At 32.5% G+C, this 26,810-nt stretch overlaps 3 protein-coding genes and 1 pseudogene across 5 annotated transcripts; 2 read left to right on the top strand and 2 right to left on the bottom strand.

The window, feature by feature from the left end:
• Nucleotides 1–431: 431 nt before the first annotated feature.
• Nucleotides 432–4,570, top strand: LOC106379758 (annotated as a pseudogene).
• A 364-nt stretch (nt 4,571–4,934) lies between these two features.
• On the bottom strand, nt 4,935–7,251 carry LOC106381977 (1,4-dihydroxy-2-naphthoyl-CoA synthase, peroxisomal). Its single transcript, XM_013821924.3, has 9 exons — nt 6,761–7,251; nt 6,542–6,664; nt 6,167–6,268; nt 6,027–6,065; nt 5,844–5,942; nt 5,691–5,738; nt 5,509–5,604; nt 5,291–5,413; nt 4,935–5,202 (listed from the first exon to the last, which is right to left on the bottom strand). The coding sequence occupies exons 1-9, from the start codon at nt 7,028–7,030 to the stop codon at nt 5,086–5,088; spliced, it is 1,017 nt and encodes a 338-aa protein (XP_013677378.1). The 5' UTR covers nt 7,031–7,251; the 3' UTR covers nt 4,935–5,085.
• A 6,616-nt stretch (nt 7,252–13,867) lies between these two features.
• LOC106379759 (MATH domain and coiled-coil domain-containing protein At2g42470) lies at nt 13,868–16,066 on the top strand. Of its 3 annotated transcripts, none has more exons than XM_013819638.3 (5): nt 13,868–14,030; nt 14,662–14,769; nt 14,870–15,030; nt 15,172–15,377; nt 15,456–16,066. In XM_013819638.3, the coding sequence occupies exons 2-5, from the start codon at nt 14,666–14,668 to the stop codon at nt 15,876–15,878; spliced, it is 894 nt and encodes a 297-aa protein (XP_013675092.1). In that variant the 5' UTR covers nt 13,868–14,030; nt 14,662–14,665; the 3' UTR covers nt 15,879–16,066. The 3 variants fall into 3 exon arrangements, with proteins under 3 accessions (XP_013675092.1, XP_013675088.1, XP_013675087.1); XM_013819634.3 differs by having other exon boundaries at nt 14,631–14,769; XM_013819633.3 differs by having other exon boundaries at nt 14,612–14,769.
• A 399-nt stretch (nt 16,067–16,465) lies between these two features.
• Nucleotides 16,466–19,287, bottom strand: LOC106381978 (polygalacturonase At1g48100). Its single transcript, XM_013821925.3, has 7 exons — nt 18,763–19,287; nt 18,245–18,376; nt 17,925–18,155; nt 17,777–17,818; nt 17,477–17,684; nt 17,212–17,402; nt 16,466–17,133 (listed from the first exon to the last, which is right to left on the bottom strand). Exons 1-7 carry the CDS (start codon nt 19,171–19,173, stop codon nt 16,738–16,740), a joined length of 1,611 nt encoding a protein of 536 aa, XP_013677379.1. The 5' UTR covers nt 19,174–19,287; the 3' UTR covers nt 16,466–16,737.
• Nucleotides 19,288–26,810: the final 7,523 nt, after the last annotated feature.

Below are 26,810 nucleotides of genomic sequence, written 5' to 3'. Positions count from 1 at the left end.
ATGACAATAACACGTGGTTATGAATTTACTAGAGAATGGTAGATAAGATTTAGTAGCCTTGCTTTTAAGAGTTGTAGATGTAATCATGAGTCATGACTGCTCTTCCCTTCCCAACGAGTTGTTTCTTCTGCTCGTTACGTTCAGTCATCTCAAAACATTACTTCTTTCACTTCTCAGCCACATTATTTGCTATCACAAAGCCACATATTTGACTGATTGATTGACACACACAAACTGTAATATTCTCTGTCAATATTTGCAATGGAACTATATTCCTTTGAACTAAGCTAAACATAACTACTATTCTGGTCTATCTCAAACTACATACAAATTGGCAACGATTATTCCAAATAAAATAACTTAAAACTTGAAAATATACTAGACGTAATACATTCATGATCTTTCTCCATACACTAGCTACTGTAATATTTCTCTCTTAGAGCAACATTATCGGGGTATGATAGAGGAAGTCGTTAGGCTTTATATGATTTTATTTAAATAAAAATTGTATAATTTCGCTGGGACGGACGCGGTTTGTCGTTGGCTAACATATTTTTTTTTTGTCCTTAGGTGATAGGTGTCGGCAAGGGAATGGTGGAAGCGTTTTGGTTTGAGAAATGATTCACGTGTTGCCCTTTGGGCCTTGTCTCTTTGAGAAGAGAGAGAGAGAGAGTTGAAGATCGATGGCGGAAGGCGCGATGATCCCCAGCAACTGAAGAAGGGAAGCCATAGCTTCAGGCAGAGGCTACTTCTCTGGACCCTTTCTTCGACGCCTATCATCAGGCAGAGGCTGAATCCTAGCCTCCAACATCACGAGATGTCTCTCCTCCGCCTCTTCGAGACTGTCTCCGATGACTGCGTCACACTTGCCCTCATCCAGGTTAAAACTTTTGATCCTTGCTCCTCACTTTTCTTATAGTTTATCGATCTGGGCTTGCTACATTACTTACGATTTCTGGGTTTCACTAATGCAACTCAGATTAAATTGACTGATGTTACTGATCCCATGGTCAATGAGAAGGTTGCTGATCGGGTGAGCATTGAACTTGAACTCATTTGCATTTTTTTGGTTTTGTAAAGATGTGGTCAGACTTTGTAATTGGGGTTTCTCTGCGTTGTGGGATTTATCAGGTAGGAGAGGATTTAGAAGGAGTTACCCACAAAGTTTACTTTGATATTCAGATCAATGGTTCACCTGAATGAGTTACCCACAAAGTTTACTTTGTCCCCTCTTCTTCATTGGGTTTGTAAGCTCTGTGTTTTTCCCAATTTGGTTTTAGCTTAATCAGTTCATATTTATTTTGCTATGTTACTGGGTGAGATGGTAGGAGTCCCGAGAGAATTCGACAGACACTTGACAACTAGTTCATGTTCTTTTTCTCTTGCTTATAACGTTTCTCTTGCCAAACCACAATTTGTTTTATTTATTTTCTTCTTATATATGTGCAAGTTGTAATACTTTCTTCTGGGTTCTTGTTGCTTGATTCTTGCAGGCGTAGAGGGAAAGATTGTGGTTGAGCTGATTTTGCTGGGCAAATCTGGATGCAGGGGCAAACATTATCTGATTTTTTCTTAATTGTTCTGATCTTTTTTTTTTGGTTTCGGGTATGTGGATTTGATTTTGTGATCGTTGTTCTGATTGTGCAAGGAGGAGTCTCTTGCACGTAGAACATAGAAACTACCTTTTTATATAGTTTGTAATCAAAGATTTACTCTACTTATTTCTGCTTCACGTTTCATTGTTGAGATGATCTTGTTCCCTGTCATAACAAAAGAAGTAAACATATTTTGATCAAACGTTTGTCTCATATTTTATCCATCCCACCAAACAAAAGAAGCAAACACATTTTGATCAAACGTTTGTCTCAAATAAATATTATAAAATATGCTAAGGACTTTTTTTTGTCCTACCAATAATCAACAAAATTAAAAAAGTCCTTATGCATTTGTCTCTAACTAAAAAATAATACTAATTTATTCTAAGGACAAAATTTTGTAGAACCAATAATGTTGCCCTTATATATATCTTTACATTTCTCCAAACATAATCTCACTCACACCTACCCTTTAAGCTATCTTTTCTGTCTCCATCTTCTTCAACTCGTCTCTTGTGTCTTGAAAATGAAAAGTAGTAAGAAGCATGCTGCTGTGTCAAAGAGTTCATCTCTTGCTATCGTCGAAACAAATCCTGATGACAAAAAATGTTGTTGTTCCCATTGAAGCACCGATAGTGTCTTCTTACAATGACCGAATCAGGCCTTTGCTCGACACTGTTGACAGGCTGAGGAACCTGAATGTAATGAAAGAAGGGATCCAACTTCCCACAATTGTCGTTGTTGGAGACCAGTCCTCAGGAAAATCTAGTGTTCTTGAGTCCCTGGCAGGCATCAGCTTGCCTCGTGGGCAAGGAATCTGCACTAGGGTTCCTCTTGTCATGAGGCTCCAAAAAAGTTCAAGTCCTGAGCCTGAGATCCGGCTAGAGTATGGTGACAAAGTTGTTCTAAAGCTATATGTGCTGCTACTGATGTGATAGCTGGTATGTCCTGTCTTTCTCCCTTCCTTACTGTTAAATATGTTTTGGTTTGAAACATGCAAATTCAAAACGTGCTAGCTGCTTATACGTAAGGAACCCCCCCCCCCCCCCCCCCCCCCCCCCCCCTGAAACTACATATGCACACATAACTGAATACTAGTGTCAACATGTGTTGTATGAGTATGTAAACTCCTAGATAAGTCTTGACTGTGATAAGTACTTGAAACTACATATGCACATGTAACTTAATACTAATGTCAATATGTGTGTGTGTATGAGTTTATAAGCTCTTAGATGGCCTTAAGGGATATTATATATTTTTATGATAGACTAGTTTTGTTTTCTGATGAAACTTTAGTGTTGTATGATAGACTTAACCAAAGTAAGTTTTGATTGTGATAAGTACTTGACATGTGTTGCAGGTTCTGGTAAAGGGGTTTCAGACGCTCCCCTGACTCTCCATGTGAAGAAGGCTGGTGTTCCAGACATTACCATGGTTGATCTCCCAGGAATAACGCGTGTTCCAGTGAACGGACAGCCAGACAACATCTATGAGCAGATCTCCGGGATGATCATGAAGTACATTGAGCTTCAAGAATCCATAATCCTCAATGTTCTGTCAGCAACCGTTGACTTCACGACCTGTGAGTCCATTCGCATGTCTAGACAAGTGGACAAAACGGGGGAAAGGACTCTGGCTGTTGTCACAAAGGCAGACATGGCTCCTGATGGTCTCTTACAGAAGGTGACAGCAGATGATGTCAATATTGGACTTGGTTATGTCTGTGTCAGAAACCGGATTGGGGAGGAAACGTATGAAGAGGCTAGGATGCAAGAAGAGTTGCTTTTCAGGACTCATCCAATGCTAAGCTTGATTGATGAAGACATTGTGGGAATCCCTGTCTTAGCTCAGAAGCTAATGCTAATCCAAGCAACAATGATCGGTAGATGTTTGCCTGAGATTGTAAGAAAGATCAACATGAAGATGGAAACTGCTGTTCTGGAGCTGAACAAGCTGCCAATGGTGATGGCTTCCACTGGGGAAGCATTTGATGACACTGATGGACATTATTGGTTCAGCAAAAGAGTGTCTCTTAAAGATTCTTATCCAAGGAGACTTCTCCGAGTTCCCTGACGAGCCAAAGATGCATTCCACCGCTCGCTTGGCTGAAATGCTGAGCCACTTCTCAGACAATCTGCAAGAAACACCAAAGGAGGTTAATGAGTTCTTGATGGATGAAATCAAGATTCTTGATGAATGTAAATGCGTTGGCCTGCCTAACTTCATACCAAGATCAGCATTCTTGGCTATCCTCTCACATCATGTTGATGACATACATGCCAAGCCTGTCGAGTTCATCAGGAAGATATGGGACTACATTGAAGGTGTTCTCATATCAGTACTCTCCAAATACTCTGAAAACTTCCCACAGATACAGTCTTCCATCAAAAGAGCTGGTCGCAGTCTAATCACAAAGACCAAGGAGCAGGCTGTGAATAGAGTTTCTGAGATGGTTGAGATGGAGAAGTTGACTGATTACACATGTAACCCTGACTACATGAAGACGTGGACAGAGAAGACAGCTACGCAGCAAAGCTTCATACATGCTGTGCTGACCGATGTGAAGAAACCTGAGAAATTCTCTCTCGCTGGATTTGGGGAAGTGAAGATCTCGCATCTGAGGAAGTACCACGCTCATCTGCTGCAGCAGGCGTTTGACATGAAGATGAGGATCACATCGTACTGGACGATTGTCTTGAGGAGGATTGTGGATAATCTTGCTCTTTATCTTCAGTTCTCGGTGAAGAATCTGGTGAACACTCAGTTTCAGAAGGAGATTGTGGCGGAAATGGTGGATCCTAGAGGTGGTGGAGGAGTTGAGAGGATGATGGAGGAGTCTCCCTCGGTGGCTAGCAAGAGGGAGAAGTTGAAGAAGAGTGTGAAGCTCTTGAAGGAGTCTAAGGACGTTGTGGCTGCCATTGTGGACCAAACTTCTGGGTTTGGAGATCGTTGAACAAGTTGGATCTTTCTTTCTTGCTTGGCTATGTTTATGTTCTTTTGTGCGGTAACTCTAAGCTACTAAGCTTCTTGTTTATGTTGTCTCTGTGTGATATCTTTTTGTTGTTGTTAGCTTGGTCAAAACTTTTGTTGCTGTCCAAGTCTGCTTCAATCTGTTTCCTATTTTCTTAATATCATTGCCTATATTAAGCTAAAATCGGAGGCCGTAACATGCCTGAAGTTTACAAAACCAGTGTTATTGCCAACACAAGTCCCCGTTAATGTGTTGAGTTTTTATGGCTTAAGTGAATCTCTTGGACCTGGATTTTGCTTTTAAGTTTTGTGGTAATGATAATTTCTTACTTGGAACGTGAATGTTTTTCTCGTTTCTATGAATCCAAGTAAAGCTCTGATAAAGTATTATTATTATCATTATTCATTGTGTGTAATAGTTGAAGTCTGGAATAAATTTGGCAAACAAAACAAAGGAATTTGATTGAAATGAGGACAAATGTTTGACATGAAAACACCTGAACTGAGCTTAGAAGTGAGTTCAAGGTCGCCGGGGAAATTTAGAGAAGTTCGGTGGTCGACGTTGCATATAAGCTGTTCTTCCTTCTATACCTTCTTCGGTTCCATAGAATAAGAGCGTCGCATCACCTCCTAGCCCCTGTATACCAAATAATGTTTAGGAAAGAAGTATATTAATGAAATAATACTGACTTGTGGCTTAACAAGTTGGTGGAAAAGGCTAGAACCTGAAGTCCAGCATGGCCATCATCGACTGCATTGAGTGCTGCCTTAAGAACACGGATTGCAGTAGGGCTATTCCGTAAGATTTCTCTGCACCATTTTACAGTTTCTTTCTCCAATTCCTCTAGCTGGAACATACAAAAACATGTCTCAGTGAATGAACAAAACAAGAAAGTAAGTTATGCATTTATGAATCTGTGATAACACTACTGATTAATTTTACCGGTACAACTGTATTGATAAGTCCCATTTTATCTGCTTCCGAAGCTGTGTAGAATCTCGTCATGAACCACATTTCTCGTGCCTTTTTAGGACCAACCTGTTTTTGTTTTTTCAGACAGTTTGATCAGCCCGTGTTTGTTGCATCGTAGTACTACTAGTCAGTTAGTTGTATCGAGTTATTACCAGACGAGACATGATTGAACTTCCATAACCAGCATCAAAACTTCCAACCTGCAGACAGAAAATCGATACTTAATGATCAATGAGGATTAGTATAAACTCTGCTCCTACTTCACTGTCACATTCAAAGTTGAAAAAAGAGGCTAGAGGGAAAACCTTAGGACCCGTCTGACCGAAAATAGCATTATCAGCTGCAATGGTTAGATCGCAGACCATGTGCAAGATATGTCCTCCCCCAACAGCATAACCAGCAACCTGAATTAGTCATCACAAGAAACACGCAACCAAGATCAGTAAAAGATGCATAGACTAAACAAGAAATTGTTTGAATCTACTTACCATTGCGATAACTGGTTTTGGCAGTCTTCGGATTTGAACCTGAGAATGAAGATAAGAAACAAAGTTGAATAAATACACTAATCCTACTAAGACTAAGATAACCTGCGCTTTTATTTTAGTATAGAAAATCAAAGACATACCTGGAGATCAAGGACATTAAGTCGACCAACATCATTGGGATCAGCATAACCATCTGGTGTCCTCAACGCTTGATCACCACCACTGCAAAACGCTTTCGTTCCCTAAACCATCAACATAACTATTCAGAACAATCATTTCACTTACAACAATCTAAACAGAAGAACTCTTTTTCATCAAACTCTAAAGACTCAACACAAAAGCTCTTAGCCTAGGGTCGGTCCTGACATTTATGTGACTTGAAAAAAAAACTAAATGATCAAATACATATATATTTTCAATCATTTTGGAGCCAAATTACCATTCAAACTTTGACAACTATCGCTATGCACAGGATTGGGCCTAAGCTAGAGAAAGCTCATAACTAACTAAATTACCTTGCCGGTGAGTATGATGACTCCTACAGAGCTATCGTCTCTGGCGTCGTTAAACGCACGCATAAGCTCCTTCACAGTCTGAGGCCGGAACGCGTTTCTTCTCTCCGGACGGTTTATAGTAATCTACATAACCAACAACTATTCAACTGAAGAAGAAAGAAACACACACACCAGAGAGAGAGAGAGAGAGAGTTAGTCGAACACGTTACACTAACAAACCTTGGCAATATCTTCACCGACGGCTTTCTCATATATAATGTCAACGAACTCTTTCGTTTCTCCGTCGTCACCGACGAGATCAGCTTTTCTCCAAACGACTTGGTGAGTCGGCACTTCACCGTGAACCTTATGGTAATTGTCATTCATCGACGAGGCAGTAGAGAGTTCCACTGAGTGAACGCGAGTTGGAATTGTTTCCAAGGGGATGAGATGATTGGTGAAGACGGAGATACGGCGGCTCGCGGTGCCGAGTTCCTTGGAGTCAGCCATTAGAGAGGAAGAAGTATAGACAGAGAAAGGTGATGATGATTGGTGATGAAGATGATTCTATCGCATGGACTTTGACAATAGTTTGGATAAAATATTTGTTTAGTTAAAGAGAATAAATAATTAATTGAATTCTTCCAAAAAAGGAAGAAGCTTGAAGGTTTGGAGAATCAGAGGAAGTGGACGTAATCTCTTGGCGCGCCTGTCTCTAATGAGAACGTTTGACGATGAGATAAGATAAGGCGAAACGCATTATACATTTGCGTTTCAGTTTCGCAGTTATTTTCATAAAAGCCCTTTTAAGGCTTTAACTTTGGGATTAATAGCGGCTTTGATTATTGTTAAGAAATGAAATCTGTTTTTGGGAATTATATTGCCACTAGGTTAGCGCGGAATAAACATTATATATATAAATTATTTTATATATTATATGTTTATAACATATTATGAAATAATAAACATATATTGAATAATTAAAAAGTCATTATCTACTACTTATATAAATAAATTGGTGCGAACATATAAATAAATTTTATAAATCGAAAAAATATTTTCTATTTGATACGATATATAATTAAATTTAAATGATAGTAACATATATATGGTATATTTTAATATTAATATATATTAGATGATGCTTTTTGCTCATATTTTTTTATTATTTGTTTCTGTTATAGTAAAAAGTCTAAATTAGTGATAACAAAATTTCCACTGTGGGATTAATGGTTTAAGTAATTTATAATATTTAAAAAAATTAAGTTGTCAATATTTTTTTAAATTTTTTATCAAAAACATGTTCAAAGTAAATTTCAAAATTAAGATATTTAAGTATTTTTATGTGGCATATAGCTTAATTTAAAATGATACATATATTTATATATCTTTTATTTTTGATACCTATTAAATGAGACTTTCAACTTATATTATTTTTTTAATTATTTGTATCATGTCATAATAAAAGTTATAAATCATAGATCACAAAATTTGAATATGAAACTTTTAACAGTTTTCAGTAATTTATACTCGTTTTTAAAAATTCAAAATATAATATATATAAATAATTTTTTTAATTTTTATTATATGGTTACTATGATTGTTTAATTTATTTTAATAGCTTAAAATTAAACAAATATAATTATAATACACACTTATTTTTATCAAATCTTTATTATACAAAATAATTAATTGTCATATATACTTTAGCCACATTAGACAATTCCGTAATCTTATCTAAGGAAATAATGAAGCACATTAATAATGTATTTATTGTGGTTTAATAAAAAGATTATTATATATTTAGATGAACCAACCTATTTCTCTAAGGATTCTAAGAATCATTCTAGTGATGACACGTGGGTACAAAAAATGTTGCAATGCTTCTCAAATAATATATAGGGGATTTAAAAACATACTCTTGTCTGTTTCTTTGAAGTTTATAAAGAGATAAGAACATTCTTAGACTTTAACTTCTCAATAAATATTTAAATAAATATGGACATTATTTACAAATTAATTTTGTCACATGTCTTCTTTACAATCAATTTCACTAAATAAATCTGACATAACATATTAAAATGACGATATGACTGATAACTAAATGTGACATGAACAATTACATTTAATGTTTATTTATATTTTTGGTAAAAAATTTTAATACGATAGTAAATTATAAATCATCATCAAATTAAGTGTATTCAAATATGATATTAAGTAATATAATAATATTAATTTACTAATATTTTACAAATTTTGAAATATTATTTATTTCAATTTTTTAGAATTATACAATTTTATTACTAAAAAACGATTTTCAATTTTTTTTACTATTTAAAAAAAATATAAATTTTAATTGTAATTTTTTTAAAACAAATTTTAAATTTTCAATCGTATATATCTAAAAAATAAGAAATATTTTTTTTTAGTTTTACTTGTTGATAATTATAAAACTTTTGATCTTATTAATTTTATACAAGTTAATTAATATTTTTATACAAAAAAAATAGATAAAAATTTATCTAAGATTATAATTTTAAATATATATATATATATATCTATTCTTAAATATAATTTAAAATAAAATATTTTTTATTTTATCTTAATTTTATGTTCTATTAAATCAAAATTTATACTAAAATATTGGTTAGAAAATAATAATATCTAAAATAATAATTATTTTAAAAAATATAATTTAAATTTAAAGAAATTATTACTGCACATAATGCAAGAAGTTTTTCATCAAAACAGAAGTTTATACTTCAACCTGTTAATAAGATTCTGTGACCACTATTATGAAATCATTAACTTATATTGTCTTTTTTTTTTATATCAGTTCTAGAATTTATAATATAATTTATAGATAACAATAATGTTGTATGTTTTGTCTCTAATACTGCTAACCCCTTTTTGTAGATCTAATTTACTTTTTTTTCCTAAAATAAAATACGATTATTTAGAGACTTGCAAATAGATATATGCACCTTCGATTATTTAGAGAAATTGGTTAACCAGCTCGATCTAACTAGGATAAAACTTACGCTTTGCGTATAGTAAATTTATATGAAAATTATTTAAAAAATATCGCATAGAAAAATAAAATTTATATTCTTGATCGAATTAATATTTTTGGTTCTTAAACAAAATTTTTAAATTTTTTTGTGTTATTATGTTTTGTTATGAGTGGGTAGAATGATTTAAAAAAATTCTTAGTATGTGGTATCAATAACTTCAATAATGTGGGGAAAACATGAATATATATACCAATTCTTTTGATTAACATCTCTTCAAGTTTACAAAAGAATTCGCAACTAAAATAATACACATACAAATCATAAAACAGACCGTAAACAAAACTATTACACATGGAGTTAGATATAATTCCTTAACATAGATATGCTTGGACTCCACTTGACATCATTCCTTTGTACCACCTTGGGCAGAAGACTTCAAAAGACTTCCCTAAGATTTCGCGGGAAGTCGTCTAGCATAAAATACATTAGAAGACTTCTTTAGAAGAGAAGTCTTCCAAGAGTCTTCCGAGAGTCTTTCAAGAGTCTTCTAAGAGTCTACCAAGAGTCTTCTACGAGTCTTCCACAATTTCTTGAGAAGTTTTCCAAAGTCTGACTCAGATCTCAATAAATCTGCATATTCAAAAGCATTCAAATGACTTCAAAACAGAAAAAACTTCAAAAATAAATTATGTATGCTTAAATAATAAACAAAACAATCACATTAGGTTGAATCTATAACTTTTTAGAATCAAATATATAAAACACACAAAATACATATCCAAAATTTATGTCATTTTATTTTTGGGCATAAGACTCCAAAAGACTTCCTGAACACTTCGTGGGAAGTCTTATTGCATAAAATACATTAGAAGATTTCTCAAGAAGTCTTCCAAGAGTCTTCTGAGAAATTTTTCAAAGTCTGCCTCAGATCTGAAAAATCTGCATATTCAAAAACATTCAAATGACTTCAAAACAGAGAAAGCTTCAATAATAACTTTTTATGCTTAAATAATAAACAAAACAATCAAATTAGGTTGAATCTATACCTTTTTAGAATCTAATATATAAACAAACACAAAATACATATCCAAAATTTGTACCACTTTGGGCAGAAGACTTCAGAAGACTTCCTAAAGATTTCGTGGGAAGTCCTTTAGCATAAAATGCATTAGAAGACTTGCCTAAAGTATTCTGAGAAGTCTTCCGAGAGTATTCTTAGAAGTTTTTCAAAGTCTGTCTCAAATCTGAAAAACCTGCAAATTCAAAAACATTCAAATGGCTTCAAAACAGAGAAAAACTTCAAAAATATAATTTTATGCTTAAATAATAGACAAAACAATCACATTAAGTTGAATCTATAGCATTTTAGAATCTAATATATAAAACACACAATAATACATATCCAAAATTTATAGATCTACCTTTGAATGAGTGAAAGATGAGAACAATGTAATGAAAAATATGCAAAAGGAAGATAAATTAGTAAGAAGATATAAAAAAAAATGAGAAATAGATTTAAAGTTTGGTGTTTAGATGTTTAAAGAGATTAGGGAGAGGTTGGCGAGTTTTAGAGTGAGAAACATTATATTTTTGTTGCAGCCATTTGAGAGGAAGAAAGAGAATGTATAAATTTTCTTTATATATGGAGACAACAATTCCAATTATGTTAAATATTTTTGATACAAAAGACTTCTTGGAAAGTCTTCTAAAAGAAGACTTCTTGTGAAGTTTTCTCGACGTTAAAATCAAATATATGAGAAGATTACTGGAAGACTTCGCTTCAGGCGGAAAACCTAAAATTTTACTAAAACTTATGCGGGAATATGTCAGAAGACTTCCCAAGAAGTCTTTTAGAAATTTTTCGAACCATAAAATAATAAACTAACGAACTAGATAGCAAAAACCAATTCATTAAAGTTAAAATCAACTTAGAAAGCGTTTAATATACATAAAACTAAACACATGTAGGTTAATTTTTTTTTTTAAAAGTTAAGATTCTAAAATTAAACTCTAAATACAAATAATACTATAAGATATGTTACTGAACCCTTAACCAAAGTCTTCTAGACCCAATAATCAAATAACTAAGCAAAAACACTTCCTTAAACTTAAAAGAAACTTAGAAAATGTTTAAATCAAGTAATTAGATAGTCACTAAACACATATATGTCAAGCTAAAAAAAAATAAAAAAAAATATTTCAAAATCTAACCCTAAAAACACCAACAATACTATAACATACGTTACGAAACCCTAAACCGAAGGCTATCATGACTCAATCTACATCCATTCATCTATGTTAAAAATAAATTTAATTTTAGTAAAACTAAATTTTCATCATTTAGAAATGTTTATTAATACATGATTTTGATTTTTTTCTCTATCAAAATATTTTTTTAATAAAATTTATTAATTACTTTTAAGATCTAATACATGAGAAGACTTCTGGAAGACTTCGATTTAGGCGGGAAACCTAAATTCTTCTAAAATTTAGGTGGGATATGTCAGAAGACTTCTTAGGAAGTCTTCTGTGAGTCTTTCAGACCTTATAATCAAATAACTAAACAACAAACACTTCCTTAAACTTTTAAGATACTTAAAAAGTGTTTAAATCAAGTTATTAGATAATCACTAAACACATATAGGTCAAAAAAATTAAAAAACAAAAGATAAGATTTCAAAATCTAACCCTAAATATACCAACAATATTATAACATATGTTACCAAACCCTAAATCAAGGACTATCATGAGTTAATCTACTTTCACTCATCTATGTTGAAAATAATTCAATTTTAGCAAAAATAAATTTACATCATTTAGAAATGTTTATTATTACATTATTTCAATTTTTTTCCCATCAAAATATTTTTTACAAAAATTTTAATTTTTTTTTAAGATCTACTGAACGAGAAGACTTACAAAGTCTTCTCACGCGGAGGGTTATAATGGTAAAACTCAATACATGTTTTTTGTTTAGTCATAAGAAAGTTGTTGTAATTTCACTAGCATTTTGGGTTACTTTTGCATTTGATTGAATTTAAGGTATACTTTTGTATTCAAAATCAACTTTTGAGTCATTTTTGACAATTTTCCCGTTAATCATTGAATTTTTTGGCTTTTCGTTGATTTTTTTTTAATACTGGATAGTATACATTACATAATCGTATAATCTCTAACTCTATTAGATATGATGATCAACTATCCATAACATATGCAATATTGATTTTTTGCTCGATGGACATGCTTTCTTCCCCGCAAATGACCACAACTAACAATTTTACTACAATATTTTAGAACCCCCAAAACTTGCATCCTATAATCTGCAAGAAATTACATAGTTTAGGATTTGGATCTCAAATCTGGGTATAAAATCTTTTTGGGCTTTTCGTCAAACATTATAGTTCCTACAAAATAGGAAGCAATAGCTTACATTATTGGGAAAATTGTTTTTTTTAGAGCAAAAAAATATTAACTATGTCCCTTTAGACTAATCTCATATACTTTATGTCCCATTAGGCTAATTATTTTCAAAATGGCAATAATGCCCTTAAAGTTGTAATTTTTGTTTTTTTTTGTTTTTTTATAAAAAAATCGATTTTTTTTTTCAAAATATGAAAGTGAATATTCTCAAATATTTTGTTTCCATATTTTTAGGAACTGGTTTCTTATCCGTAGAATACAACTAATCTGTAGAAATTGATTTCTACAGGTTTTTAGAATTATAGTAATATGTAGATTTTGATTTCTACATTTTTTAGATTTACAGTAAATCTGTAGAAGTCGGTTTCTACGTGTTGTAGATTTATATTAATGTGTAGATTTTGATTTCTAAAGATTTTAGATCGGTAGGTTAAGCGTGGAATGTGTATTCTAGATATTTTTAGAATACTCTTATTTACGTAGATCACGTATTCTAAACATTGTAGATTCAATGAAAAAAGTGGATTTTGGTTTCTACTTCGTAGAATGTCATTTCTACTTTATTTAGAACATAATCTGAAATTTATGATTTAAACATTTTTAGAACTGAAAAAAATACTACTAAGTTCATATTGGTATTTTATCAAAAGTTACTATTTTTCCAATTTTTTTTTGGTTTGTAAAACTATTTATTAAATTTATTTTCAAAAATATTAAAGGGTGTTATGGACAAAAATGACATAAAATAGATATTAGTCTAAAGGGACATAAGATACTTATCATTTTTTTGCAAAAAAAAAAACAATTTTCCCTACATTAATTAAGGGAAAAGAATGTGAGTTACTTTCTTCCTAAAATCCAGGAAACAAAGCAAGTCATTTTTTATTTGCTAAAATACTAAAAACGAAGAAAGGAATTGGTCAAAACTACCAATCTCGGTACATTATTAACCTAAACTCTAAATCTTTTCCTCTCTACTCTCTCGCTGAGCAAACTTTGGAGATTCGTAGTGGGGTTTTTGCATCTCTCCTTCGGTTTAGATATCAGATTCTTTGAATAACTATAGGAGCTACGTGGTGCGTCGTTTGTTTTTGTTTCCCTGAGGTGTTCTTTTTTGTTTTCGCTTTCGATTTGGTTTTCACCCGCGTTATTTTTTAGTGATCTGCTAAGGTTAGATCCTCTTTTCTTTTGTTGTTTTCAACTTTGATCTGTGTATATTACGTGTGGTGAGTTTTGATAAATTTCGTAGACCGAGGGTTAAAACAAACTGTGTTGATTTAGCAAATTTATTGTTGCTTCCTTTCTTCGTTCAATTTGAATTAGATTTCAAAATTTTGTTTAGTTGCATTGGGTGGACCTGTAAGTTTCCAGTTTAGCTCTTTAGAGATAGTACAAAAAAACGCTAAAACTAATGGATGTTAATTATAACATATGAGAATATTGGTTTGGAGAGTTAGTCATTTGCTCATATAAGTTTATTTACTTCGGAAGCTGATGCTTAATTGCCCTTCGACTAACAAAACTAGAACTTCCTCATGTATTTTTAATCTTTGCTTTCGTCAGCTTAGTGAGTTTTGAATAATATCTTAGTTATAATTTATAAATTTGTAAAAGTACTGTCGGTTTCTGGTATAACTTACCTGATGTTTGTGGGAAGGTCGCGTTTTTGTTTCAAGGTACAAAAAGGCTAAGAAAAATAAAGTGTAGATAAATGGAGGATCATAAGCCGACGAGTTTCACATTTGAGATTGATAACTTCTTAGAGAAGGAAGCTGTGATTTCATCCCCAACATTCTCAAGTGGAGGCTGCCAATGGTAAATGAATTATTTCACATGTGTTTTTGATATTTTACTCGTTGCCCAGATTCAAAAAAAAAAACGGTAAGATCTATTTCTACATTTTATAATTATTCAGGTATGCAAACGTTTATCCCAAAGGAAATGGTATTGAAGATCACTTGGCTCTATTCCTCTATGTTGCGAATTATGGATCATTGCAGCTTGGATGGAAAAGGCGAGCTAAATTTTCCTTTGTTCTGTTGAAACAATCCGGCAAAGAATTCTACAAATCAATTGGTAAGTTAACCTATTAGACACAAGGCCGGATCCAAGATTTTAAGTGCCATAAACATTTACTAAGAACTTTTTTTCTAAAAAATTCATATATATGATAATGCTGAAGAAATTTAATCTAATCTCTCTGTTTTGGTCTTACAGAATTGTGCCAAGTGTTCTGCGCTCAGGTCCCGGGATGGGGTATTGTAAAGGCCTTGACTATTAAACAGCTTCAAGAAAAAGGGTTCATGGAGAAGAACAAATTGATAGTTAAAGTCCAAGTCCAAGTACTTGAAGTTGTTAATGAGGCAGAAGTAACTGGGAACGAGACTATGGATGTCAGAGGTTTCCAAGTTCTTTATTCTCAGGTGCAATTATGCGAATGATTCTTGTTGCTGTTTATTCCTTTCTTTTTTGATTAGTTATAAGAAGTTCTTGCTTGACAGGCTTTTCAAGTAAGTTGGATTTTCGAGAGGCACCCGGACATTGCTTTGAGTTTCGGACCAAAGAGCCACTTCGTGAAGACTACATACATGAACCTCCTCCTCAAGCTCATCGAGAAACTGGACAAGCCTCCACATAGCTTCTCCGAGACTGAGCTAAGCAACACCCGCACTGAGTTGGTCGATCTAACACAGACAGGGTTCAAGCTAGACTGGCTGAAGGAAAAGCTTGATGTGATTTACTTGGAAAGGAAGAAAACAACTGATGCTTCCCGTATCCAAGAACTTGAGCAACACAACAATAATCTCAAAGCTGAACTGAACAAGGAGAAGATCAAATCTGCTGCTAAAGTCTTATGGTTGGAGCAGACGGTGTCAAATCTCAAAACTAAGCAGAACAAGAAGCCGAAATTAAGCCCTAACTAGTTCTCCCGAAAATTTGGGAATTTGTTTTTTTTTCGTTTATCTCAGAGCTGAAGATTAAATCTATTATGTGGTAAGTCCTTCTAAATTTTTAGTAGATTAAGAACTATGCAATTGGTGATTGTTTAATTATGCAAATCGGTGATCGGCTTGCTATTAATCGATCCCATGGTAACGAATGTTGCTGTTTCTTTGTTAGCACCAAGAAACAATATCCAAATCACGATGACACTTGTTGCAACCAATTTAAACCCCCAAATCTCATCAGAGGAGCCTTAATTAAGCCCTCGTTAATTTTCTCAAAAGTTCTAGTAATCTTAAAGCAGAAGGTCAAATCTTGTGGATGAAAAATCATGAGATTATATGATCAAACTATATGCAACAGGATTACAACGACGAATTATACAAAATATTTGAGAAAATGCTTATAGAGATTTTCAGCATGGCGCAAAAACATACTGTCTGAAATGAATTTTATACGGCAGCTAGCTCCGGACTAATGCAGTCATACATGAATCTTTAAAAGACATGTAGAATTGTCAGCTGTAATATCATCATTGTAATGTTTCTCGTAGTTTGTAATAACATAATTGACAAACAAAAATATAGTCAAATTATATCTGATACAAATAATATACATGCACTGTTTCAACAAAGCTATGAAGCAGTTTCTTTTTGTTTTCGATTTCTCACTTAATAGTCTGCCTTAATTACTCTAGAGAAGGAAAAGGCTTTCTAACCTTATAAACACTCCACAACACTCTCCACACAACAGAAAGAAAAAATCAATTGAGCAACTAATTGTAATATGTATGAAGTACTTTTTTGGTAATCATTTTACATCTACATATCTCCCTGCTGGTCATACACATACATCATGATCTGTATGGACTCCATTTCTCGCAGGCTTCCCGATCTGTAAGCAATCAATCGGTGGAACAGTTGGCGAGTTGAGCAATCCAAATGCTTTCCAGCAAAATGGATCATACATGTGGTATTGTAGCTGCACTGGTTTTAGCTCTATGCCTGATAGTTGCACATCTACGCAAGGGAAACTGTCACTGCAAGCAAAATGCACAGGCTTTACTGTATAAGTGCCTCGTATGTTCTCATACGTGACTCCTTCAACAGACACTGCTGAACTCTGGTTCTTGCATTTGCTGTGATCACAGTAGAATTGATCTATCACTATCGGAAGCTGAACCTCTGTGAGCTGAATGTTTGAGAATAGTACTCCTTTCACTGATCCTACACCTCCCTGCATTAACACATTAAAGCTTATTTAGATTTCACTCATTTAATTTTTCCTTTATGTAAAAGATATGTTGTTAATTACCTGCCAGGTCTTGATCCGGACACCAGTCATTGTGTTGTGCATAACTACATCTCTGACTGTTATGTTGGAGACACAAGCTTTGGTACTGTCTTTACCGAGACTCCCTATGCTGATTCCATGTCCTGGTCCACAATTCACATTGTGAACATACACATTGGAGCAACCGGTTTGAATCGAAATACAATCGTCTCCTGGAGAAAAAAAACCGAGGAATCAGTTTCACCGAGTTTTAAAGATTTTTTTGACTAATTAAATGTGTTTGTACCGCAAGCTAGTGTGCTAGTGTGAATCATGACATCTCTGGTGTTCTGAAGATGAATCCCATCTGTGTTTGGACTGTCTCCGGGAGAAGAAACGGTCACGTCATGAACTAAAACCTGGACGCAGTTATCAAACTTGAGGTGACATTGAGGACTGTTCTGAATGGTTATACCCGTCACTGTCACGTCAATACTCCCGTAGAACCGCAGCGCCTACACCGTAAAACCCGAGGTAAATAAAAGTTTTTACCATATAGTAGTAAAACACATATTGACTATTTCAAAAAAAAATTTTGGTATCTCACCGTTGGTTTAATGCTTGGCATTCCATTTAGCTCACTTCTTATCTGCCATGTGAAGTTTAACACAAAAACAAAAACAGAGTTATGTGTTAGATGATTCTTGTCTAAATGTGAAGAATGAGATGCATTAGAAGAAGTGTGGATGTATTACCGGCATTGGAGGACGTTCTTGAACCGTATTATTCAACGGGACAATGAGCTTGAAGTCATCATCGATAGGATAATCAAAAGGGTTATCTTGTTGCCACCAACCAGTGCCTCTTCCATCAATAACACCGTTTCCTTGTATCGTAATTCCTTTAAGCTTCGTGAACTCTATCCACCACAGAAGCCCTCTTCCCCATGACTCCGAGTCCGTAGGAGCTACAATCATCCCATCCAACTGCAACCAAACAAAAGGCGCACGTCCATCAGCCCAAAGGGTACATTCTTTTACATTTTTGTTTTCGAATCTTGATGAGTAACTCTCACCTGGAATACAATGTTTGCTTGACAATAAGGACCCGAGAAGGATATGGGGCCAACGAGGAAGATATAGTCAGGCGGTATGACCATAGTTGACGCCTCCACTTTGCAAGCAGAAGCCCATGCCGCTTCAAACGCCTGCAGATAACGTTAAAGCTTTTTATTATTATTATTTTTTTTCTCACAGAAAACAGAATTGTGGAGGAAAATCACAGAGATTCTGGTCCCCTCTAAACTTTGGTAACTTTTTTGTCACTTCTCTACATTTTTTTTGTTTGGTTTTATCGGAATTAACATTGAAAGGGAAAAAACAGTTGATTGACTTTACAGACAAAAGAGAAAGCTTTTGTGAGCTCTGTTTTTTGTTCTGTCTCGTGTTACCTTCTCAACTGTAATTCACATTCTGTTTTTTTTTTCTTTTTCTACAAGAATGTTAATGAAAGCGAAGATTAAATTTTTGATTTAATCAAGAACCAATAGGTTGAATTTTTTAAATTGGATAATGAAATGTTTTGAATCTGTACCTCAGTGTCATCACTCATGCCATCACCCTTAGCGCCAAAATCAAGCACATTGAATTCTTGAGACCCTTCAAGTGGCTGCAGCGGAAGAGGTGACGGTGGTGGCGGTTGTACTTGTGGTGATGGTGGCGGTTGTACTTGTGGTGGTTGTGGCAGGACAGGTGAGCCGGATTTTGGCGGCGGAGTTTTTAGTTGTGGTTTTGACTTATGGGAATGGCTATTGTGGTGGCTTTTTGGTTTCTTGCTGGACAAGGAATCAGACAAGGTTGAGGAAGAAGAGGAGCTGCTATGGTGGTGCCTCCAATGTCTTCCTTTTCTGGCAATGCAGGTCTGTAAAGTTACAGACCAGACAAGAGTTACCATAAGAATCATTATTGTGACGCTACTCAGCCTTTGACTCTCTCTCGTTATCATGTTTTTTTTTGTTTGTTTTGTATGATATGTGTTTCTCTTTGTTTGACACAGAAAAAGAAGGAGAAGATGGGACTTTTGTTTATGTGTTGATGTTATGGATTGATTGAAAAGAAATAGGTTTTTGGGGTTTATATAAGGAAGCGGTCCAAGAATATAGAAGGACTCACGGGAGTTTAACATGGATGGAATTTCATGATGTAATCAAGAAAAAACATTATTTTCCTTATAAACTAACAAAATTAAGAGTGTAAGGCTAAATACTACATATAGATTATTATCATAGGACTACTAGTATGATTGGGTTGTATATCTCTATAATATTATTTGAGAAGTCGGTTTCCTATGTGTCGCTCTCATATTAACTCTCACGATGGTTGATTACACTGATACCCTTAATGAATTAAAAATATTAAACACTATTATTTTTTTTATTTAGTTTCCTTTTAAAAAATTTCCAAAAACATATACATATAATAAAATTTTTTTTTTTATAAAGTTAAAAAAAATTGAAAACGAAAATATATGTATATATAATATGATTTCAAAAAAAAGGAAAGTTCACAAAGTAGTAATATTACATTTAAAAAATATTTTTAAATAAAACAAAATATAGTTTTGAAGTAATAAAATACTTTATTTATATCTATATTTTTGTAGATGAAAAACATAAATTTGTATATAATGTGATTTTATTAAAACAATTTACACGGATAATCTTGATATTAGAAAAAGAAATAACATTTCTTTCAAAACATAATTTTAAACAATACAAAAAAAAATTCAAACTAATAGAAGTATTTTTATATATCTAACTATTTTCTTAGAAGATTACACAAAATAATTGAGAAACATAAATTGATATATGTTTAATTGACTAAAAATAGTTTATAATTAGTATTATTGAAGTGATTTATTTATTTTTTATATATTTTGTTGACTATAATAGCTTCCAATTACATCAAAAACAATATCGATAAATTATATTTTACTTATATAATATTATTTTCAAATAAAATTACAATTTTGTGTACTGCTTATTTTTAAGAGATATTGAAAACAAAAAAAAATCAAATAGTTGCAAAATAGATATATTATATTTTATCATTATTAAAGTTATTTGTTTTCTTAATATTAAATTTTCTTTTAAATTTTATGTTTGTGGAACTTAATATAACTATAATCAAAATACCAAAGCAAATCTGAATTCTCATTTTCAATATTAATTTAAATAAATTTTAGTTTCCATTCAATAAATCAAAGGCATAAAGTTATTTAGAATTTATAGAATATTTTTATTATTATAAATATTAATATGTGTTCATGAGCTTCCAGAAATGTATCACCTAATTATGTATGTAACTTCCTATTGAGCATCACTTTCTTTTATAATTTATTTTTAAAAACATCAATATATAATTTGATAAATATTATGAAAATACATGCACGTTTAAACGATAAATAAAATTGATTTGATTTGATTTGACTTGATTATAATAAAAATAAAAATATATCATCTGAATTTGAAACAATAACAATAACTCAATATACTCACAACATGAGTGATTTGACTAATCTAACTTATATATAAAATCATAGATTTAACTAAAATAAGAATATATAATTTTATAAGAATAGTAATTTATTTTATAAATATAAATCATAGAACAACTCAAAACATATTAAAATGAAAATAAAATATTAAACAACTGTTACAATTTAGTTCTTTTCTAAAATTTATATATATATGCATGAGACTTCAGAATATTATCGTTATATTAATTGATGTAAATTGGAATCAGATACTGTAGTTTATTTTATTTTATTTTAGTCTAAGCACAAAATAGTTGAAGTTATACATAATATTCATAAAATATATTTATATATTTAAGACAATAACCACCTAAATGCAAATAAGAAATTAATCAAAATTTTAATATATTTAGAATAAAAAATATTATAGTTGAATTCAGAGATGCATTCCAAATTATGCAAATGATGACTAAATTGACTGTAAAAACAACAAAACCGATTAAATATAACATATATAAAACCATATGTATTATTAAAGTAATATAATATTATAAATATAAATGATGCTTACAAATTATAAATTAATTTAAAATTAAAAGTAAATATCAATCAAATATTATAGTATATTTACTTCAAAAACATTTATACCCGTGCATGAGCACGGGAAAATCACCTAGTTTTAAATAAATTTGATGATGACATAGGCTAACCTAGGTATCCTTAATTATTATCTAACAACAATATTATGAAATTCTTGTTTCAAAAAAAAAAACAATATTATGAAATTCTGTAAGTATCATGGAATATATTCTCTACAGAAAAATATACATATATTCTCTACAGAAACTAAAATAAAATTATTTATATCCATACTACGTTTTTTTATTTATATCCATCCTACCTTGTTAGTCACTTTTTATACCAAAACCTAAGACTGTTTTCGTGATCGTGGAACTAGTTAGGTAAAATCAGTATCAGATACATGTAATTAATTTTAATATCTACAAATTCAGAAATTTAATCTACTGGTTGACCAAAAAAATTATTAATGATTCTATACAAAAATAGGGATTCCTTTTTCATAGAGTACCAATTGTGCAAAAAAAAAAATTAACCAAGCGTTCGTAGCTTGGTGGTAAAGGAGGTACAGCTGTACTGTCCGCCACCCAGGTTCGAGTCTTGGCTACAACGGATTTAACATCCGTTCTGTTGGGGCGCTGGACCTCTTTCAGGGGATAGTTGAGAACATGGCTGTCCAGATACCAGAGTTATCAAAAAAAAAAAAATATAAGAAATTATCTTTAACTTGACAAAAAAATAAGCTTTAACCTGGTAAAAATATTTTTTTGGTCACAATCGATGTCGATATGCCCTAAACGGTCATTCTTATATAGGATGTAGTATTCTATTTACGTTTATTAGACTTAGGGCCTGACTGGTTTAACCGCAGCGGTTGCGGTTGCGGTTGCGGGAGTTTGCGGATGCGGGTGGTTGCGGTTTCTAGCGGTTTTAAGAGATTTGTACGACTGGTTCTGCGGTTAGAAATTTGTGCGTTTGCGGGATACTTATGACTGGTTAACTACCAAATGCAGCAGCTGTTAAATAATAAATTAATAATATTTACATTTTATACAATTATAAAAATATCAAAAATAATAATACTATAATAAATATAAAATTTATATTTAGAAAGTTATAGTTTAAATTTTTAAAAAATATAAAAAATATTTTTATTTTAAAGTTTTATAATATTAATTAAAATTTAATTGATATATTTTAGCATTTTTATAATTTCACTTTAATTTTTTTATTGAATTTTTTTATTTTTGTATTTATATTGTTTTGGAAAAAAAAAAAAATTTATCCTCCTGCAAACGCCCGCAACCGCAAACGCTAGCTGGAACCAGCTTTTGAATTTATGAGGTTCAAAGCGATTTGGAGCGATTTGGAGCGGTTTAGAGCGGTTTGAGCGATTGTTGCAAAACGCCAGCAACCGCTACTAACCGCAAAAGCTGCGTTTGCGGGTGGTAGCGGGAAAACCAGTCATACCCTTAAGCATGCAAGTCTGTCAGCAATAATCCTTTCTCAAAAAAAAAGAAAAGTCGGTCAGTATTGTATTTTTAATTAACTCGACAACATTTATTACAAAATATTAAACATAACTTATATATTTTAAAATATTTTATTATATCTTCTTGTTTTACTCTTTCTAACAAATTCATCAATTGTATTTACTATAATATCACATCATTTATTTAACGTGTTAAGAATAATAATTTTTAGGTTTGAATAAAAACAATTATTCGTGACAAAAATTCAAACCGTTAAAAAAAATTATTTGTTCACAAAATCAGTTAGACATGGACATTCAAGTGTTAAAAATCAGTTTATTTTGATATCATTATTTTGTTTTAAAATTAAACTCCATTCAGATACTATAAATTTATGGATGAGATTCGATTCAGATCATTTCGGATCCGGATATGAATCTAAAAATATTTAAATAACCAATATGTTTAAAAATATTATCAAACAATTTATAAAAAAAAAATTAAAATCCGTGCAAACTCGCTAGTAAAGTTTTAAGATGCGAGATACTTTTTTTTTGAAACATAAGAAGTTGAAACATTTGTGCAAATGTTCTTGTAAGACGCGAGATACTCGTATATATAAAATTTGTGTTCTTGTAATTATAATTGTATTCTCAATCTAATACCACTTCCAATAATAAAATTTCTCTTTACCTATAGACGTGGCTGAAATGGTGAACCATATTAGATCTAAGTGCCGTTTACTTTTGTATTTATTCATTTGTTGCATCTGGAATCGTATATTGTGAATTTTTATTGTATAACAATTATAAAGTGTCTATATTAAGTACTACTGTAATTATTCCCATAAATAATGTAAGAAGTAATAGGCTAATGACAAAAATCGAATACTTTAAGTTATATTTTTTTTAACAGAGCCTTACTAAGTTACTTGATGTAGGTAACTAGATGTGCATTTCGGAAGGGGATATTGCTATTTTAGACATGAAACCATATAATTTCAGGGGATATATGTCTGCCACGTGTAGAGTAAATGTTGGTTAAGACTCATCCACTTTGGTTGGTTGAAATTTTGAAATCCATTGAGCAAGCGAAGACAAACATACAACAACGGGCACCTGTTCGGATAAACACATATACCTTTCATATTGCACCTCATCTACTCGCATACAAAATGCATATTTAATTAACATATACTTGTATATAATATTAATATAATGTATATGTAATGCAACATAAAGTGGGACAACTGAAATTAGGTGATGTGTCATCATGGTTACCAGATAAGTGTCTTTTTTTTTTCTTTTTAACTCAAAATTTTATTATTTTTTTCATAATGAAACATCGTGGATTATAAAAACGAGCAGAAAATAGTAATATCTCCGAAAACAATAACAATGAGGTAGAATAATACGAGAAATAAATATTAGAGAGCCACATGTACTAAAGTTGGAACTGATGGACTGATCATAACTCGCACACATTCGTGAGAAACATGAGACCGAAGATAACTAAAGAATCAATGACTTAGGCAAACCCAATCCTAAAAGGTACACCACAAAGCCAAAACAGGCGCAACATCGGGACAAACATGTACGAGAATAAACTTACATCAACACCAAAGACTGTTGCAAACCGGAGTCAAGGCAGAACCAAGTCAAAACCAAACACCTAGACTCAAGGACACAATAACTTGAAAAGCTAAAGGAAAAAAACACAGGCGAAGATTTAGAGATCTTACACACTCGTTAGGCAGAATAGCGATCTATGGAACTAAAACTGGTCACTTCCTCGCAAGAGAAAACTTGCAAATCAAACTCACTGATTCGTCTCCAAACGCTCGCCCAATCCATTGTGGATAAAGGTATAGTAGATACCTCCACAGCAAATACACCTCACACCGACGAATCCAAAAAGCTAGAACAAGCGAAAAAGAATTAACCATAACTGCAAGCAACCGAAAAGAAACAAAAGCACCACAACCCATACATCCCTTGAACAACGACGATTCTATAGATTCTGATCGTCGAAATTGGTGAGAAATATGAACTAACGAGAAAAAGACCTTCACCCAAACCACCATAAACCATTCAAAACCTAGATTAAACTAAAGAGAAATAGCATATCCTCCCTCACGTAGCGGCGGTGAAAAGCACCACCAAGCACGGAAGGAGATCAGGCGACGTGGAGTTTCTTCTTCTTTTCTCTCTCGACGGCTTGACCTAATTTTTCTGACCAGATAGGTGTCTTATGTTCTATATACTATGGTGTTTCAAAATTTTCAGTTATATCTATCATTACTGTCCTCAAACGGCCGGCCGGTTACTTTGTGGCTTTTCATAAATTGCTGAGAAGTCAATATCTTTTGTGGTGAAACCTACACCGTATAATTTAACTCTCCTTTGAAGAGCAAATCGTTTACTCTATAGACCAACTCATAATTGTTTCCAGTGGCAATGTTCGGTGTAAAATCGCAGCGACAAATCGCAGCGACAACGATCAGTGATCCGAATTTAGAAGAAAAAAATGAGATAATTTAATGGAAAAGATAGAAGAAGAAAAGACGATCAATTTTATCGTGGACTTAACTCTTTTAGAGGGCATGACTTATACCTTATGGTTGCCCGCTATTATTAATAATGGCTTAGGGGTAGCGCTAAAAACTACAAAGCAACTCGTACAAAAGATCAAAAATCTGATCCGAATTATATCGAATTATATGTTTAATTAGTCGAGAAGTTTTAGGTAGTTTCGTTGTCCATTATAGGTTACATCAATATGTTAACTTGAATAAATAATTCATGGAGGATCTCAATTAGTCAATTAGTTTGTAATTACTAAATCGGTTTTTTAAATGATGAGCAAACCTCGACAGTTTCTTGGGTGACATTTTGTCGTGTTAGTTTCTTCCAAGAGAAAACATATACATACATATAGTGAATGTATGTGTGTGTTTGTGCTGTGTGCATGTAAAAACGGATGAGACATGTGATTGGGTCTATATTTGTCAATGGGCAGTGATGGTAACATCTCTTTTAGTGCTCACATGCACCAGTTCACGACCTTTGCTTTTGTCTCCACAGCTCCTCCAATCTGTGTGTTCTTAAAATTGTATTATCTTGTTTCTTTGTTTTTATATATTCATATCTAATATAACTCGTCATTTTCTGGCGACACTAAGTTATTGGTTAGTTATTTTACTTTTCATGCTTGTAAACTTAAATTACGTAACTTTAAGCTTGTTACCTTAGGTACTCTCGTCTTTTTTTACAGCAACGACTAGATACACAGTAACAATAATTAATATAAATCCATGCTCAAATGCTTTCCGTATGTAAATTGTATAAATGATGATAAAAGTCCAAATTTCAAAAGATCACATGCTAAATACATAAATACCTTGAGCCAACGCTTGAATACAGACATTAAGGCTCTTAATGATGAGCAAATGTAACAGGGGTTTCTATCTCTAGTTATAAAGGACTTACAGCTGTGAGTACTGCCACCTGGGTTCGAATCCCGGCCACTGGGAAATTAATATTTCAGCATCGCCAGGGACAGAGGACCGACACGTGGCAACACGTGACTAGTCTGGATTACTTCTGTGGAGTCAGGATACCTCTGTATAATTCAAAAAAAAAATGATGAGCAAATGAATGAATGGAAATAGTGAACACTATAAGAAAACACGATAACTTCTGACAGAATTTTTGACTAATTCCCTACGACAAATAGACAAAATACATTCTGTTGAAACTTGTCAAGAATCCGTAGGAAACTGTTGGAGATGTCAAACAAAGAGGTTCAAGCGAAAAATGCATCAATCATGGTTCAGAACACTGACCCTGCCTGGCAAATCGCAAAAAAAAAAAAAAAAAAAAAAAAAAAAAAAATTCATGGAAGCGATGCGCCGCAAGTTTGGCGTCTTTTAGTTTTATGTTTTCATTCTTACTTACTTTTAAATACTTGGTTTTGTATAAAATTAATTTATTTTACTTTATTATTTTCAAATTAAAAATTTTAGTTAGTAAAATATTTTTTTTTAAAATATATGAT

This window comes from Brassica napus, chromosome A9 (genome assembly GCF_020379485.1).
Source record: "Brassica napus cultivar Da-Ae chromosome A9, Da-Ae, whole genome shotgun sequence".
NCBI classification, from domain to species: Eukaryota; Viridiplantae; Streptophyta; class Magnoliopsida; order Brassicales; family Brassicaceae; genus Brassica; species Brassica napus.
This window is presented reverse-complemented; position numbering and strand designations above follow the sequence as displayed.